The 13,826-nt window shown below is 41.8% G+C and overlaps 1 protein-coding gene across 4 annotated transcripts in view; it reads right to left on the bottom strand.

Annotated features, from left to right (window-relative positions):
• Positions 1-13,826, bottom strand: part of LOC148216627 (uncharacterized) — a 49,049-nt gene that overhangs the window by 18,438 nt on the left and 16,785 nt on the right. For 2 of the 4 annotated variants that reach the window (XM_088133579.1, XM_088133578.1), the window contains exons 7-8: positions 12,082-12,233; positions 11,041-11,150 (exon numbers count right to left, since the gene is read on the bottom strand). In XM_088133579.1, the coding sequence (XP_087989705.1) occupies positions 11,041-11,150; positions 12,082-12,233 (262 nt within the window). The other 2 variants (XM_088133577.1, XM_088133576.1) reach the window with 2 other exon arrangements.

Here is a 13,826-nt window from a genome sequence, read left to right as displayed (position 1 = left end):
GGGCTTCTGTTTGTTTAGGGAAAAGAAGGATGGCTCTTTAAGACTCTGTATGGATTATTGTGGGTTGAATGCTATTTGCAAAGAAAACAAATACCTTCTTTCTTTGATGAAAGACTTGCTAGCACATTTGTGGAAAGGAAGGATTTTCACTAAATTGGACTTAGGGGGAATGCTTATTTTTGAGTGCGGATCCGGGAACGGGATGAGTGGAAAACTTTTAACTGTCTTCTGCGGAGTGTCCAGTACAAAGTCATACCGTTAGGGCTTTTGGGGGCTCCATGGGTCTTTATGCAATTGATAAATGAAGTGCTGCATGAGTTTTTGTACAGAGGTGTTCTAGTGTATTTAGATGACATATTGATTTACACATAAACCATGGAACAGCATGTGGCATTGGTGAGAAAAGTGTAAAAGAAGTTGTTAGAGGCATAGTTATATGCTAAATTATCTAAGTGTGAATTTCATAAGGAACAAATTGACTATTTGGGGTATCATATCTCTAATCGAGGAGTTGAAATGGATCCGGCTAAGGTTCGAGATGTAATGGGATGGGAGGCACCAAAAACTCAGCGGCAGCTGCAGAGTTTTTGGGGATTTGCCAATTTCTAGCGCCAGTTCATACCTAATTTTGCTCAAGTAGCCCTCCCGCTCATTGACTTGTTGAAAACTAAGGGGAAAGACAAAGTGAAAACCCAAAAGCCGGGAACGCCGCTAATTTGGACTAAAGAATGTCAGTGGGCATTCAAGCAATTGAAAGCCCTATTTATAGCGGAACTGGTTTTAAAGCACCCCAACCCTGAAAAACCTTTTGTGATCCAAGCCGACACTTCCGATGTAGCTATTGGTGCAGTCTTAATGCAGAAGGGGGAGCAGGATGACTTGAGACCCTGCGCTTATATTTCCCGCAAATTCACAGAGACAGAAAGGCGCTGGATGGTTTGGGAAAAGGAGGCTTTTGTAGTTCGCTGGGCGCTCCTGACATGGAGGCACTTGCTGGGAGGGTCATCTCACACTTTTGAGGTTTGGACTGATCATAAAAATTTAGAGGCTTTGAAGTCCCCCCAGAAATTGTCCCCAAAGCAAGTCAGATGGGCTCAGTTCTTCAACCAGTTTAGGTTCACTTTGAAGTATATACCGGGGGGGAAAATTTCCTGGCTGATGCCTTGTCCAAATTGCCTCAGCATAATAGCCAATGCAAAGAAGTAGTGGCAGCCATCATCCCAAATGATCAGCAGGTTTTGGTAGCTATCACCCGGTCTTGGAGCAAACAGCACAGAGAGATACCAGAGAATGACCTGCTCATAGACTTGCAGAAAAGTTTGGAGACCAATAAATAGTTCCAAGAACATAAAGACTCTTTAACCCAAGAAAAGGGAGTGTGGTGGCTCGGGGACCGACAATATGTCCCCGAGGGGTCCCACAAGAAAATCCTAGAACAAGGAGGGCGGAGCTGGCGTCGCAGCGATACGGCGGGCGATCCTGGGCTCCCAGGATCGCAGCCGATATCTCCCTCCCCGGATGGTCCCGATGGACCTAAGCCATCCCGTAGAGATGGCGATCGCAAAGGGCGCGTCCTGTGGATCTCAGGGACACCGCAAGTCCCAGATTGATCCCAGGAGAAGCTCTTGAAGCCGGCGGAGGAGAGGCAGCCATTTAATGACTGCGAAAGCCGGGACAGCTCCAAAGGAAGAAGAAAGAGAGGGGTGTCAACCGGGTGAGATGGACCTTTACTATTCAACTATTCTTAGAGAACACCTTAAGTAACTTAAAGAGATTTTTAAAAGTGAAGAAAAGTGGATTAAGCGGCGAGATTGAGCCTTAAAAAAAAAAGGGGGGGAAATCTTTTCTTTTTAACTTTCCCTTTTTAGTGGAATTGGCAAGATGTTTTTCTTTTAAAAAAATATATTTTTAACTGGACTGGCTTTTTCTTTTCAATACTCAATAATCTTTTATCTCAAGCTTCTTTTTTGATTAAGATTTTTCTATTGTTATAAGAAACTTATATTTTTTGATTTGGAAATGGGGAAAGTGGAGTTAAGAGAAAGTAAATGAAAGAAAGTTGCACTGCCATCTAGAGGCTTGATATAGTGTCTTTTTTTTCATTGTGACGTATGCTCAAGGACCCTGGGCTTTCTAAAAAGATAGTGGGATGTGCATGTTTATACAGGTGCCATCCGAATAACTATAAACAAGAAAGCGGAGTTGAAAGCGACTTTGAAAATATTCAAGATGGAAAGTTTGAGTTAGTCACAAGAGCCTTGATTAGTGGCAGTAGCTCTTCTTTCTGCTAGAAGCTCTGCTTTGCTCTCTATTCCCCCCCCAGTTGGATTTTTAAAGAGACCTAGCCTTTCCCCTCCTCTTCTTCTTTTTTCTTTTGCTTTTTTTTTTTTCTTTCTCTTGGCAAGAACAAAGATAAAGAATCCTTTGACTTAATGAAGGTTTATACAAGATAATAGACTATACGAGAAACACAATGCAGAAAAAGATTTTTAAACTATCGAGGATGACTATAAAAAACTGGAAGAAGAGCTGCAGAAATTCCCGCAAAAAAAAAAAAAAAGATATTAAAGCTAAAATGGACTTAATTAAACATAATACGGGATCAATGGAAAAGGAAGAAATAGCACAAGAAATCAGAAACACTAAACAGAATTATTTTGAGGCTTATAAACTGAGAATCAAAAGGGTTAATCAACTGATAAATGAAGAGGGACAGACTTGTTCTTGGTACTGAGGGTGAGAAAAAGATTATACAAGATTATAATGGAAAATCGTACTAAGAGAATGCATAAAAAGAAGAAGTAAAACAATATTGAAAGAAACTACTCCAGATGCCTAAAGAAAAAACGAGGGGAATACAACAATGATGGAATTGACAGAAACTTCAAAAAGCAGAATGCTTGAAAGGACATTTATTATTGCTTTCTCTTATCCAATAATATAGAAAAAGGAATAAACAGCCAGATATATTGGGATATTGAATGAAAAGGGTGAACTTAAAACTATGCAAGCGTTTGAATAAGGTATAAAACTGAGATATATAGTAAAGAATTGTATTTGATTGTAAATGTTTTAAGAGATTAGACTAAAATTCATACATGGTTGGATATAGTAACATATAGATTTTAAACTAGAGATATTTTTGTTGAAACATGTAGTGAAGAATTAAGTATGTTTTGATAGTGGTTAGAACTGTAACTTTTAAGAATTGGAAGAATGAAAAAGTACCTATGCAGGAGGAAGTTATTGAAAATTATGGAATGTGCAGAGATGAGTTAAATTGATATTTGAAATTAGAGTAAGAAGATAAGCAATTTTATATGACACGGGATTTGTTTTATTAATGATTGGATGAGAAAATATAGTAATGTAATGGATTAGGAAATGTTATAATAGAAATTTGATATTAATTATTATATATATACACATATAATTGATAGATAAAAATGTATTACTAATCCTATTGAAAGCTAAAATTTCTTGTAATAAATGATTCTATAGACTAGCTATGAATGATTAATAATTGATAATTGATAAGTATACAAGTATATTTTGAATAGATGATATGAGAATTTAAGACTATGAAAGGGGCACCAACGAGTTGGTAACTGGTTGACACACGGTATAAAATGGAAGATTTTTTTTTTATGCCTTTGTATGTTTTTGTTTGTTTGTATGTTTTGTGTTTGTTGTAAAGAATAAAAAAATTTCTTAAAAAAAAAAAAAGAAAATCCTAGAACATTGCCATGACAAGTCCACAGGGCATTTTGGCTTCGTAAAGACTTTACACCTCATTAGGAAACAATTTTGGTGGCCAACCATGAGGAAAGATATAGCAGATTACATGCCCACCTGTTCCATGTGTGCCATGGCAAAGAGGAAAGGAGGAAAACCCATGGGGCTGTTGCAAACCGTAGCAATGCCGGAAAGACCCTGGAAGCAAATAGCTATGGACTTTATTGTAGAGCTGCCTGAGAGTAAAAAGAAAACAGTGATTTGGGTGGTCACGGATCTGTTCTCCAAGCAAGCCCATTTTGTCCTGTGTACTGCTTTGCCTTCAGCGACCAAGCTTGCGAAGATGTTTATTCAACACATGTACAGATTACATGGGATCCCTGTACATGTGATCTAGGACTGTGGGGTCCAGTTTACTTCTAAGTTTTGGCGGGCATTTATCAAGTTAATTGGATCAAGCCAGGCTCTGAGTTCCAGTTACCACCCCCAGACGGACAGATCGAGTGGATGTCTGAACTCAGTCCTAGAACAGTATTTGAGATGTTTTATTTGCTATCAACAGGATGATTGGGTGGATTTGTTGCCATATGCCAAGGTAGCGTACAACAACTCTGTCCATCAGAGCATCGGCGTCACTCCGTTTAAAGTTGCTACTGGGCAGGACTTTGTGCTGATCCCCAAACTACTTCAAAAACCCATGAAAGTGGAGTCGGCAGATGGCTGGATGGAGAAATTGACAAAAATTTGGCCATTAATTAATATTGCGCTGAAAGAGGCAAAAGAAGATTACAAAATATATGCTGACCGCAAACAATCCCCTGAGGAACCTTGGAAAGAAGGAGATAAAGTCTACGTCTCCACTAAACATTTGAAAACTACCCAACCATTGAAAAAACTAGCACCAAAGTTTCTGGGAGCATATGTCATTGAGAAAGTGATTAATCCAGTATCTTATAGGTTACAACTACCTGAAAACTTTTTAAAAGTTCATCCTGTTTTCCACTGTAATCTTTTGAAGGAATACAAAGAATACACAAAATGGCACAAACCTCAACCAGTTCCTGATCCTATAATGATTGAAGGAGAGCAACATTTGGAAATAAAAGAGATTTTGGACTCTAGAAAACACAGAGGGGAATTACAATATTTAGTGCACTGGAAACATTTCCCTAGATCCCAGGTTGAATGGGTAGCTACCAAAAATGTCAAAGTACCCCATCTTGTGAAAAAGTTCACAAAAAATATCCTGATAAACCAATATAAAATGTTTAACATATATATATTTGATTTCTCTGTTTCTTTTAGGTGACTTTCACTCCATAATCCATTTTTCCTGGAGGGGCAGCATGTCAGAAGCCTCGCAATCAATAAATAGTTAATCAGCTTGCTTGCTTTGTTTCTGCCATTATGGAAAAGGGGGAGAGGGAAAGGATCATTAAGCGCAGGTGGACTGTTATTGGGTTCTCAGAGACAACCAAGGTCATACCAGCTGGAGAACCAGGAAGAGCTGAGATCATCAACAAGAAAGGGATGGACTGGGGAAAAGGGGGGCAGAAGAAAGGGGAAAGAAAAGGGGTGTTGGCGCGCATGGGCCTTTAGTCTTGGCAATGACTTAGAACTGTAGACTGTTCCTAATAAAGAATTCTTTTGTTTTGAAACCAGCCCATGGTTCAACTGAAAATTTCTTTTATTGGGATGTGAGTTTGGCAGATTCTCACACCCAAGAGAAACCCAAAAGATGCAGTCAATATTCAAGAGGAGAACACACAAAAGTTGGAGGAGGAGCCTTTGCTGCTCAGGGGACCTCAGCTTTAAGCCTTTTTTAAGAAGGTGATATGAACATGACTCTGGGGACCTCCTGGCTAATATAGTAGCAGTGGTTCCCTCAAGCTTGAAAAGGCTGCTGCAGACAGGAGCACCACTAGCATTTCTTTTCACAGATCCAGTATTCGTCTCCAGAGCAGGTGGCATCATTCCACTTCCCACTGAAGCGCAGGGTAGCACAGTCCTCGCCCGATCCAGCGTTGTTGGGCTCACCGTCCCCCCAAAAGCTAATGGCGGCAGCAAAAAGGTCATTGTCAGTAGCAGGAAACCAATCAGCAAGTGTCATATGTCATTGTGTAAACCACATTTGGAACTGTATGCGCAGTGCTGATTGCCCCATCTCAAACCCGGGGGTCTCCAGATGGGCTTCAACTACAATACCCAGAATTCTTGGGTCTTCATCTCCTAATAGAACCGAAATTTTATCCAGATTGAAAAATGAAGCTTGGGAGGGACTTCTACATCCATTCATTTGAATGCAAATATAACCCTATATTTTGTCTTTGTCATGAATCTCCTGCCCATCAATTTCATTAGGAATATTCAACTTCTAACAATACCAGTGAGGGAGAAATATATCCCTTTGTCCACTTTTTCTACAGTGGAGAAACACAAATTATGCTTCTCTCCTCCTCTTTCTACCATCTGATGTTACAGTATTTTTTTTGTTGTGATGTTGCTTTGCATCTGATACATGTTAATCTGCCCAGGGCAGCAAAATGCAGGCAAACAAAACCAAACAAATTATTGATAAACAGCAAAACCCCAATCCTAGAAACTGTTCTCTCAAACTTTCCAGTCTATAGTTTCAGTTTCCCTGAAAGCACTGCCTGTTCTTGAAAATTAACATGACAAAGGGCCAAATCCCAAACTTAAAGTTCTCAAAAAGGCAAATAAGATAAAAAGAAAGAGGCACTGCTTTTATATGCAGACACACTTAATTTACTAATCTGTAAAATGTATCTAATTTAGGTTCCAAGAACTTTTGGAAGGAAATGAAAATAAGAACGGAAGATGAACAACAACAGATGCTTCCTTCTACCAAAAAAACCAAAAAAAAAAACACAAAAAAACCTTGCCGTCATTAGTTGGAAAGAGATTGCTGACATTAGGACAATTTTTTACCCAGGAATTTATCATTGTTGAGCCAGTTTTTCACCACAAAGTGAAAAATATGCTTATAAAATGAATTTCATGTTAACCCCTCAGGGAATACTTAAAATCTTTTTGTAAACAACAATCCCTAAATCTAGAATGAAAAATCATCTGCTTTTTTTTTAGTAGGATACACTTAACAGAATAGCTCAAAAACCAATATTTGTGCTCAGTTGGTCTCAGTGTGTAGGGCAGTCCATTTATTTATTTATTTATTTATTTATTTATTTGATTGATTGATTGATTGATTGATTGATTGATTGATTGATTGATATGGCCACCCATCTAAAACAAGTGACTCTGGGCAATGAACAATCATAAAATCAATTAAAACCAAATTATAAACACAGTACAAAAGAAAATTAAATATATACAGTACCTGAGAAGATTATAATCCACAGATATTAACATAACCAGGAAACAGGGCCCTTAAAACACTTGGGACTCCAGGCTCTGGCACATAACTAGGTCTTCAAGGCTTTATGAAAGGCCAACAGAGCCAGGGCCATCCTAATCTCTGAAGGGAGAATGTTCCAGAGGGCAGGCACTGTGACACAGAAGGCACATCTCTTAGTCCCGCCAGCCAACATTCCTTGGCTGACAGGACCTGGAGCATGCCCATCCTGCCAGACTGGACTGGATAGGTAGAAACAACTGGGAGGAGATGGTCCCTCAGTAACCTGGTTCCAAGCCATGAAGGGCTTTAAAGGTGACAACCAGCACCTTGAATTGCACCCGGAAACACACAGGCAACCAATGCAGCTCACGAAGCAGTGGTGTTACATGTGTCAAGTACCCGACACCATTTACTACCCATGCAGCCGCATTCTGCACAGTTGCCGTTTCCAAATGCTCTTCAACGACAGCCGCATGTCAGCATGTTGCATTAATCTAGACAGGAGGTCACAAGGGCATGATTGACAGTGACAGAGCCTCCTGGCACACAACTAGCACACAACCCAAAGGTGCGCAAAGGCCCTCTTAGCCATGGCTACCACCTGCTCTTCCAGCAGGACCTGTGAGTCCAAGAGGACCCCCAGATTGCGCCCCAGATCTGACTGGGGCAATGCCACCCTCTCCAAGACCAGTGGTGGAAAAACCTTGACACTGGAAGGCCCAAGTACCCAAAGCTGCTCAGCCTTGCTTGGGTTGAACCAAGCCCATTGCACTCCATCCAGGCCCCTACAGCCTCCAGACACTGGGACAGGACATCCACGGCATCACACAGGCAACCCAGGGTAGAGATATAAAGCTGGGTATCATCAGCATACTGATGATACCTCACCCCAAACTGTTGGATCAACTCACCAAGCGGCCTCATATCGATGTTAAATAAGAGGGGAAACCTAGCTCTGCGGCATACCAGAAAGTAGGGGCTGAAGCTGGACCTCTCCCCCCAACAACACCAACTGGAACCGACTCCAGAGGAAGGAGGAAAACCAGCATAGCACAGTGTTGCCCGCTTCCAACTCTTGAACCTGGTCCAGAAGTATACTATGATCAATGGTATCGAAGGCCACTGAGAGGTCAAGAAGTGCTAGGATGGATCCACTACCCCCATCCCGCTCCCCCAGAGGTCATCCAAGAGCACGATCAATGCCACCTTAGTCCCATACCCCAGCCTGAATCCTTACTGAAAGGGGTCAGATAGTCCGCTTCATCCAGGATCCTTTGAAGCTGCCATGCAACCACTTTCTCCACAACCTTCCATAAAAAGGGAAGGTTGGAGACTGGACAAAAACTGTCCAGATTAGTTGGATCAAGCAATGGCTCCTTGAGGCCTGGATGATTTCAGACAGACTCATGGCTGTCGTGGTGGCCGTAAACTCCCGAGCTACCTCAGATCCTGCCCCCATGGAAGGCAAGTTGAAGTCCCCGAAGACCACAAGCCTGGGGAACCCCACCACCAACCCAGCCAAAGAGCCAAGAGGTTCAGGCAGGGAGGTTGCTGCGCAGCAGGGAGGCTGGTACAATAGCAACAGTCCCAACTGATCCCTCTTAGAGCCCAACTTAAATAGGGTCTTGCACTCAGCAATCTGAACAGTAGAGCCCCTGGATGCCTTCCAAATATCTTGAATGACCACCACCACCCCACCACCCCTACCCTGGGGTCTTGGCTAGCGCCACCCTGGAACCTGGCTGGGCACATCTCAGAAAGGGGAACCCCTCCTTCCTGTCCCAGCCAGGTCTTGGTAATACACGCCAGGTCAGCCTTCTCATCAACAATAAGTTATGAATGAGAGTGGCCTTACTGCAAACTGACCTGGCAGTCAGCAGCAGCAGCCAACAACCCAGGGCCTTGAAGGTCTGCCATCTGGGGCCCGGGAATGAGCTTGAGGGGCTAGAACATGCCACAGGAACAATATATCTGTGGACCTGTCCCCAAGAGCGGCCCACTCCCCATCTCCCATCATATCTCCCAATACCCATCACTACTGGGATATTATAGCCTGCCCCCATCCCTTCAGAGCCTTTCCCCCTCCCCATCCAGAAAGGTCCATGTCCAAGTCCATAGCCCCCCCCCCCCCAGTACATGTACATATCCAGCCACAACATTCTCCAGGTCCATCAATCCAGGGTGCTTCTGCTTAGCACTGCATATAAGGGCCTACTCAACCCTATATGCTCATTCCCCACCACCACCAGTCCACTCTCACTAGACTAGCAGGGAGCTCACACATCCAGCACTAAGCAATCCAGAGAGTGAATCAGTCCCCCCCACCAACTCTCACCCATAGGAAGGAAAACAAACCCCAATTGAGGGGGAGAAACACCCTCTCCTACCACAAACCCCGCTCCATCTATCAATGGAATCCGTGAATTAGCAGAGTCCCTCTGTTCTCCAGCCCAGGAGGAAGGCAAAATGGCTACTTTTTCCATTTCCTCCCCTCCAGTTAGCCTTCAGAGGGGTTAGAAGCCTCAGAAGAAACCTACAATATACTAAAATATTTATGGAAGCATCATGGAATAGGTACATAATTTTATTTATTCATTTATTTATTTTTTTGGTGCCTTCAAGTCCATCTTGACTTCTGGCAACTGCCTGGACAAGTCCATGTACTTTTCTTGGCAAGATTCTCAGAAGTACTATAGTTTGTCCTTACCCTCCTGCTGGAGCTGAGAGAGAGTGACTGGTCCAAAGCAACTGGCTTCATGCCTAAGGTGGGACTACAACTCACAGTCTCCCAGTTTCTAGTCCACCGTAGTGAGTTTAACCACTACACTGAATTGGATGCTGGGAACACAATAGGCAGGAAAAAGCAGGTATAATGTATGTGGAATTTTAAAAAGACCTTCAAAATAGGATGAACTATTCAAGGAAATATTACGATTTTACTACACATGTAATCATTTAAAGGTGATATTTCCCTTTTTGTAAAGACGTCCTGCAAGAAAAAAGTGTTCTACTTTTTTGATGTCAAAATCACACAGTCCTGTTCAAAATCACTGTCATGAGATATGAGCATTTCCACCCTATCTATTTATATATTCACCCAGTCACCACCCGGCAATATATCACTAACGAAAACAGTCTCTGTATGATCATGGAGATGGCTGGCTGATGCTATAAATTGTTAGTGGAGAAATGCTCTATATTTTCAGTGCCAATTGGAGGATGAAGAAACCGCTTTTACAGTTCTAACATGGCTATCATTCAAGAGCTTCACAGCTCAGCAAGGAATGTTCTTCTTTAAGACTTTCATTCTTCAAACAAGTGATTGGGTGCAAGCTGCTGGCCATTCAGTTAGTGTCAAAGCTTTTAGATAGTTTGCCAAAGCTGCTGTTATCATTTTACTATGCAATGGAGGTAGAACTGATGGGATAAGAAAGAAATCAGATGGAAGTGATCATCCCCAGGGATCGTGTATGGGTAATGGGTAGAGGTCTCTTCTCATTCATTTTACTTGGCCCCTCTGTCCTGATACTCTTGATAGTATAAAGTCTGAGCAGCATGACATTTGTTGCTGCAGGATGCATAAATGGATAGTGGCACTATTTGTTTCATGGTCTTTTATAGCCTGCTGCTTATTATGGAGGTGTTTCTATCCTGGGAACTACAAATCTCCATTCCCCAGAGATATTCTCTTCAAATCATCAATGCAAACTCTTAATTAACTTTCCCACGAAATGGACTAGAAGTAAATCTATGAAATAAAGTCACTTCCTCGTGAGATGGGCAGTGTCCAAATTTGAAATATATATATATATATATATATATATATATATATATATATATACACACACACACACACACACACACACACATAAATACATAAATACATACATACATACATACATACATACATAAATAAAAAATTTACTTACGACAAAGATAAAGGTGTACCATCCACCCAGGTCCACTCGCCTTCCTTGGCAGCATCACTCAAGCCTATCCAAAATACCTGTTCGCTGACCATCTGTTTTACCAAAAAGTTCTACAGGAAAGGAAAGAGGCTTTGTCCATAAAAATAGGAACATGTCATCAGAAATTTTGATTTATGATAGGGAATACATAATCAAGGCTTATAGAGGAGAAACTTGAGGAACGAGTCATTACATTTAGAACAGTAACACAGAACATTTTCTGTAGCAGTACCTAGTTAGGAATTCCATTATCTATCCCTTGGCCTGTCACTGAGACCATTTAGATAGGCAATGAAAGCATGTTCGTTCCACATTGTTTTAAATATGCAATTCAAGGTTTTAACTCCGTTCCTTTGGATCTTAAGGTTTTAGCTTTAGTTTTGCTACTTTGTAGTGTTTCACTTGGTTTTGCTCTTTGAGGTCCAGGATGGGGAACTCATGGCTGTAGGCCACAGGATCCCCCCAGCATACCACTTATGGCCCCAGAATATCCCTGACTACCCTGCCTGAAGCTTCCACCAGGCTATTTTTGTATTTTTCCCATTAAACTCTTTCCTACTCCCCTAAAGCACCAAAAAAAAAAAAAAAACAACCCCCAAAATTTCAGCTCCACCCATTTTGGTAATATCACAACATCGTTAATCATGCCCTCTGTGGTCCTCAGGCTGGGTAGAAATTCACAGTGGATCCCCCAGGCAAAAAATAAAAGTTTCTCACTCCTGTTTTACAGGATTGCTTATGAGAATTGAAAAGCTACGTAAAAGAGCTTTTATCAAGCGATCCTGGAAAGTATTACATAAGCTGAATTGAATCTGAGATGAAAGCAATTTTCAGTATTTAAATAGGAAGGGGGCATCTCTGTTCAGGTTTTCAGCCATAGCCAGAGTTCTGTACCTATCAGATTTTATTTCTCAAACATCAACTTCAGGAACCCAGAGACATTCCCCCATACCTCCCCTTGTCTTGATCAAAGACGACAAGCCCAGCAGAAGGAACCTGTACCTGTTCTGTCCAATGGTTCACAATAACCAGGTGAGCACCTTCATCTTCACAAGCCTGCTGAGCTGCCTCCCAGGGCTTGCTTGCCAAAGAAAAGAAGTAGCAGCTTTTTTGGAAGTGCAGCCAGTGAGCTGGGCAGGTTGTACAGAATACCTCTGAAATAGTCCACAAAGGGGGGGCAGAATTAGAGAGAACCGGAGCACTTTGTAGCACTTCATAGCCCTCTCGAGGGCTTGGATTACAGCACCAATTGTCCTTGGCCAACCTGGCTCTAGGGGTTGTGGAGCGGAGTTGTTTTAATCGCACACGATGGAAGAGTGCTGCTGTTGAGTTTCTTGGTGGGATTTTCTTCACTGTTTTTCTTTGGGTTGATCCATACCTTACATTTTGCTTATGTGAAGACAAACTTCAAACTGGAAAATTGGAATATATGAAATAGTTCTTATATGGGGCTTCTCTAGGACAAGTTGGAAAGTTTCCTTATGTTGCTTGAGTATTCAATTAACTTCATATGTCCTCTATTGAAATGACATGTATAAAACTTACAGAAGATGCTAACTTATTAACTCACTCGTAGCTACAACCTGTACAGGTATCTATACTACTATATCTGCATCTATACTGCAAGGCAATAATACATAGCAACTTCAGTATACTTGTATAGATTTGCAATAAAGCAAAGATTTGCAATCCTTATAGTATTGCCTAAAATGGTAAAAGAACTTCATGAATGAATTCATGAAGTGACTCATGAGATTTCACTGGAATTAGAATTGGGGAAGAAATAAAGACAGCGTTTACTAAAAGATATGTCATTCCTTCTTGGCTCAGCCTTACTTTTATCAGCGCTACTAGGAGATAAGTCATCTTTAACTTTTTTCTTTTCTCCAACCAAAACTTCTCCATTTTGAAAGGGTAGAAATGTGAAAATAATGGATAAAAGTACTGAACTACACTAACATAGGTACCCTTCTGCAGACGATTGAAAGAATACGGAGATTGTAATACTACACATCGTGCTGAAGTCACTAGCTAGCAGAAAACATCTGCTACTGTAATTGGTGGGTGATTTTGACAGATACTAGATCCATGGGTTTAGCCACTGTTCACGAGTCACTCTAGGCTTTTCCCCTGATTTGCCTGGTCAAGGCTATTATGGGCTTGCTCAGGCAAAACAGGGGTGAGTTTTGACAATACTTCAGTTTTACCTAGACAAGTCTGATCAGATTATTATTACTACTGCAATCCCTCCATGGAAGGATGGGCTGCCTGATGGATTGCAGGCACCTGTCCTCCTCCCCCTTCCCTTTTTAGCCCTCCCCCAGAGTCAGGTGTTAGCCTCGTGAGGTAGTCCAGGCAAGAAGCACGAGCAGGAGTACTAGCTCTATCTTTATTGTAAAGTTACATTAACAGAATCTTGCAAGTACCCCTCCCATCCCTCACTTTTACTCTCCCGAAAACTAGAGAGGGTCCCTCCTGAGACACTTTTGCTACCCTTCCTCCTTCGGACTCAAACTTTGCTTATCAGACCGTGGTCTGGGCTGCGGCTCTTCCTCCTGTCTCCCAAGGTCATTCCCACCTACTCTTATATCAGGACATCCCAGCTGCCAACGAAACAGCAGCATTTTCCCATGTGAGGTGTGGAGGGGAGAGAGAAGATATGTGCCTTGGAGCTCTATAGCCACAGGTGTCGTGATGAGCAAGCACAAGCCAGAAGCCCAGCAGGAACAGCCAAAATCCTGCTGAAG

Source organism: Python bivittatus, unplaced genomic scaffold, assembly GCF_059951505.1.
Source record: "Python bivittatus isolate LINGU-HERP-01145 unplaced genomic scaffold, Pbiv_v1 ctg000080_np1212, whole genome shotgun sequence".
Taxonomy (NCBI): Eukaryota; Metazoa; Chordata; class Lepidosauria; order Squamata; family Pythonidae; genus Python; species Python bivittatus.
The sequence above is the reverse complement of the archived record's forward strand: the minus strand, read 5'-3'. Positions and strand labels throughout refer to the sequence as shown.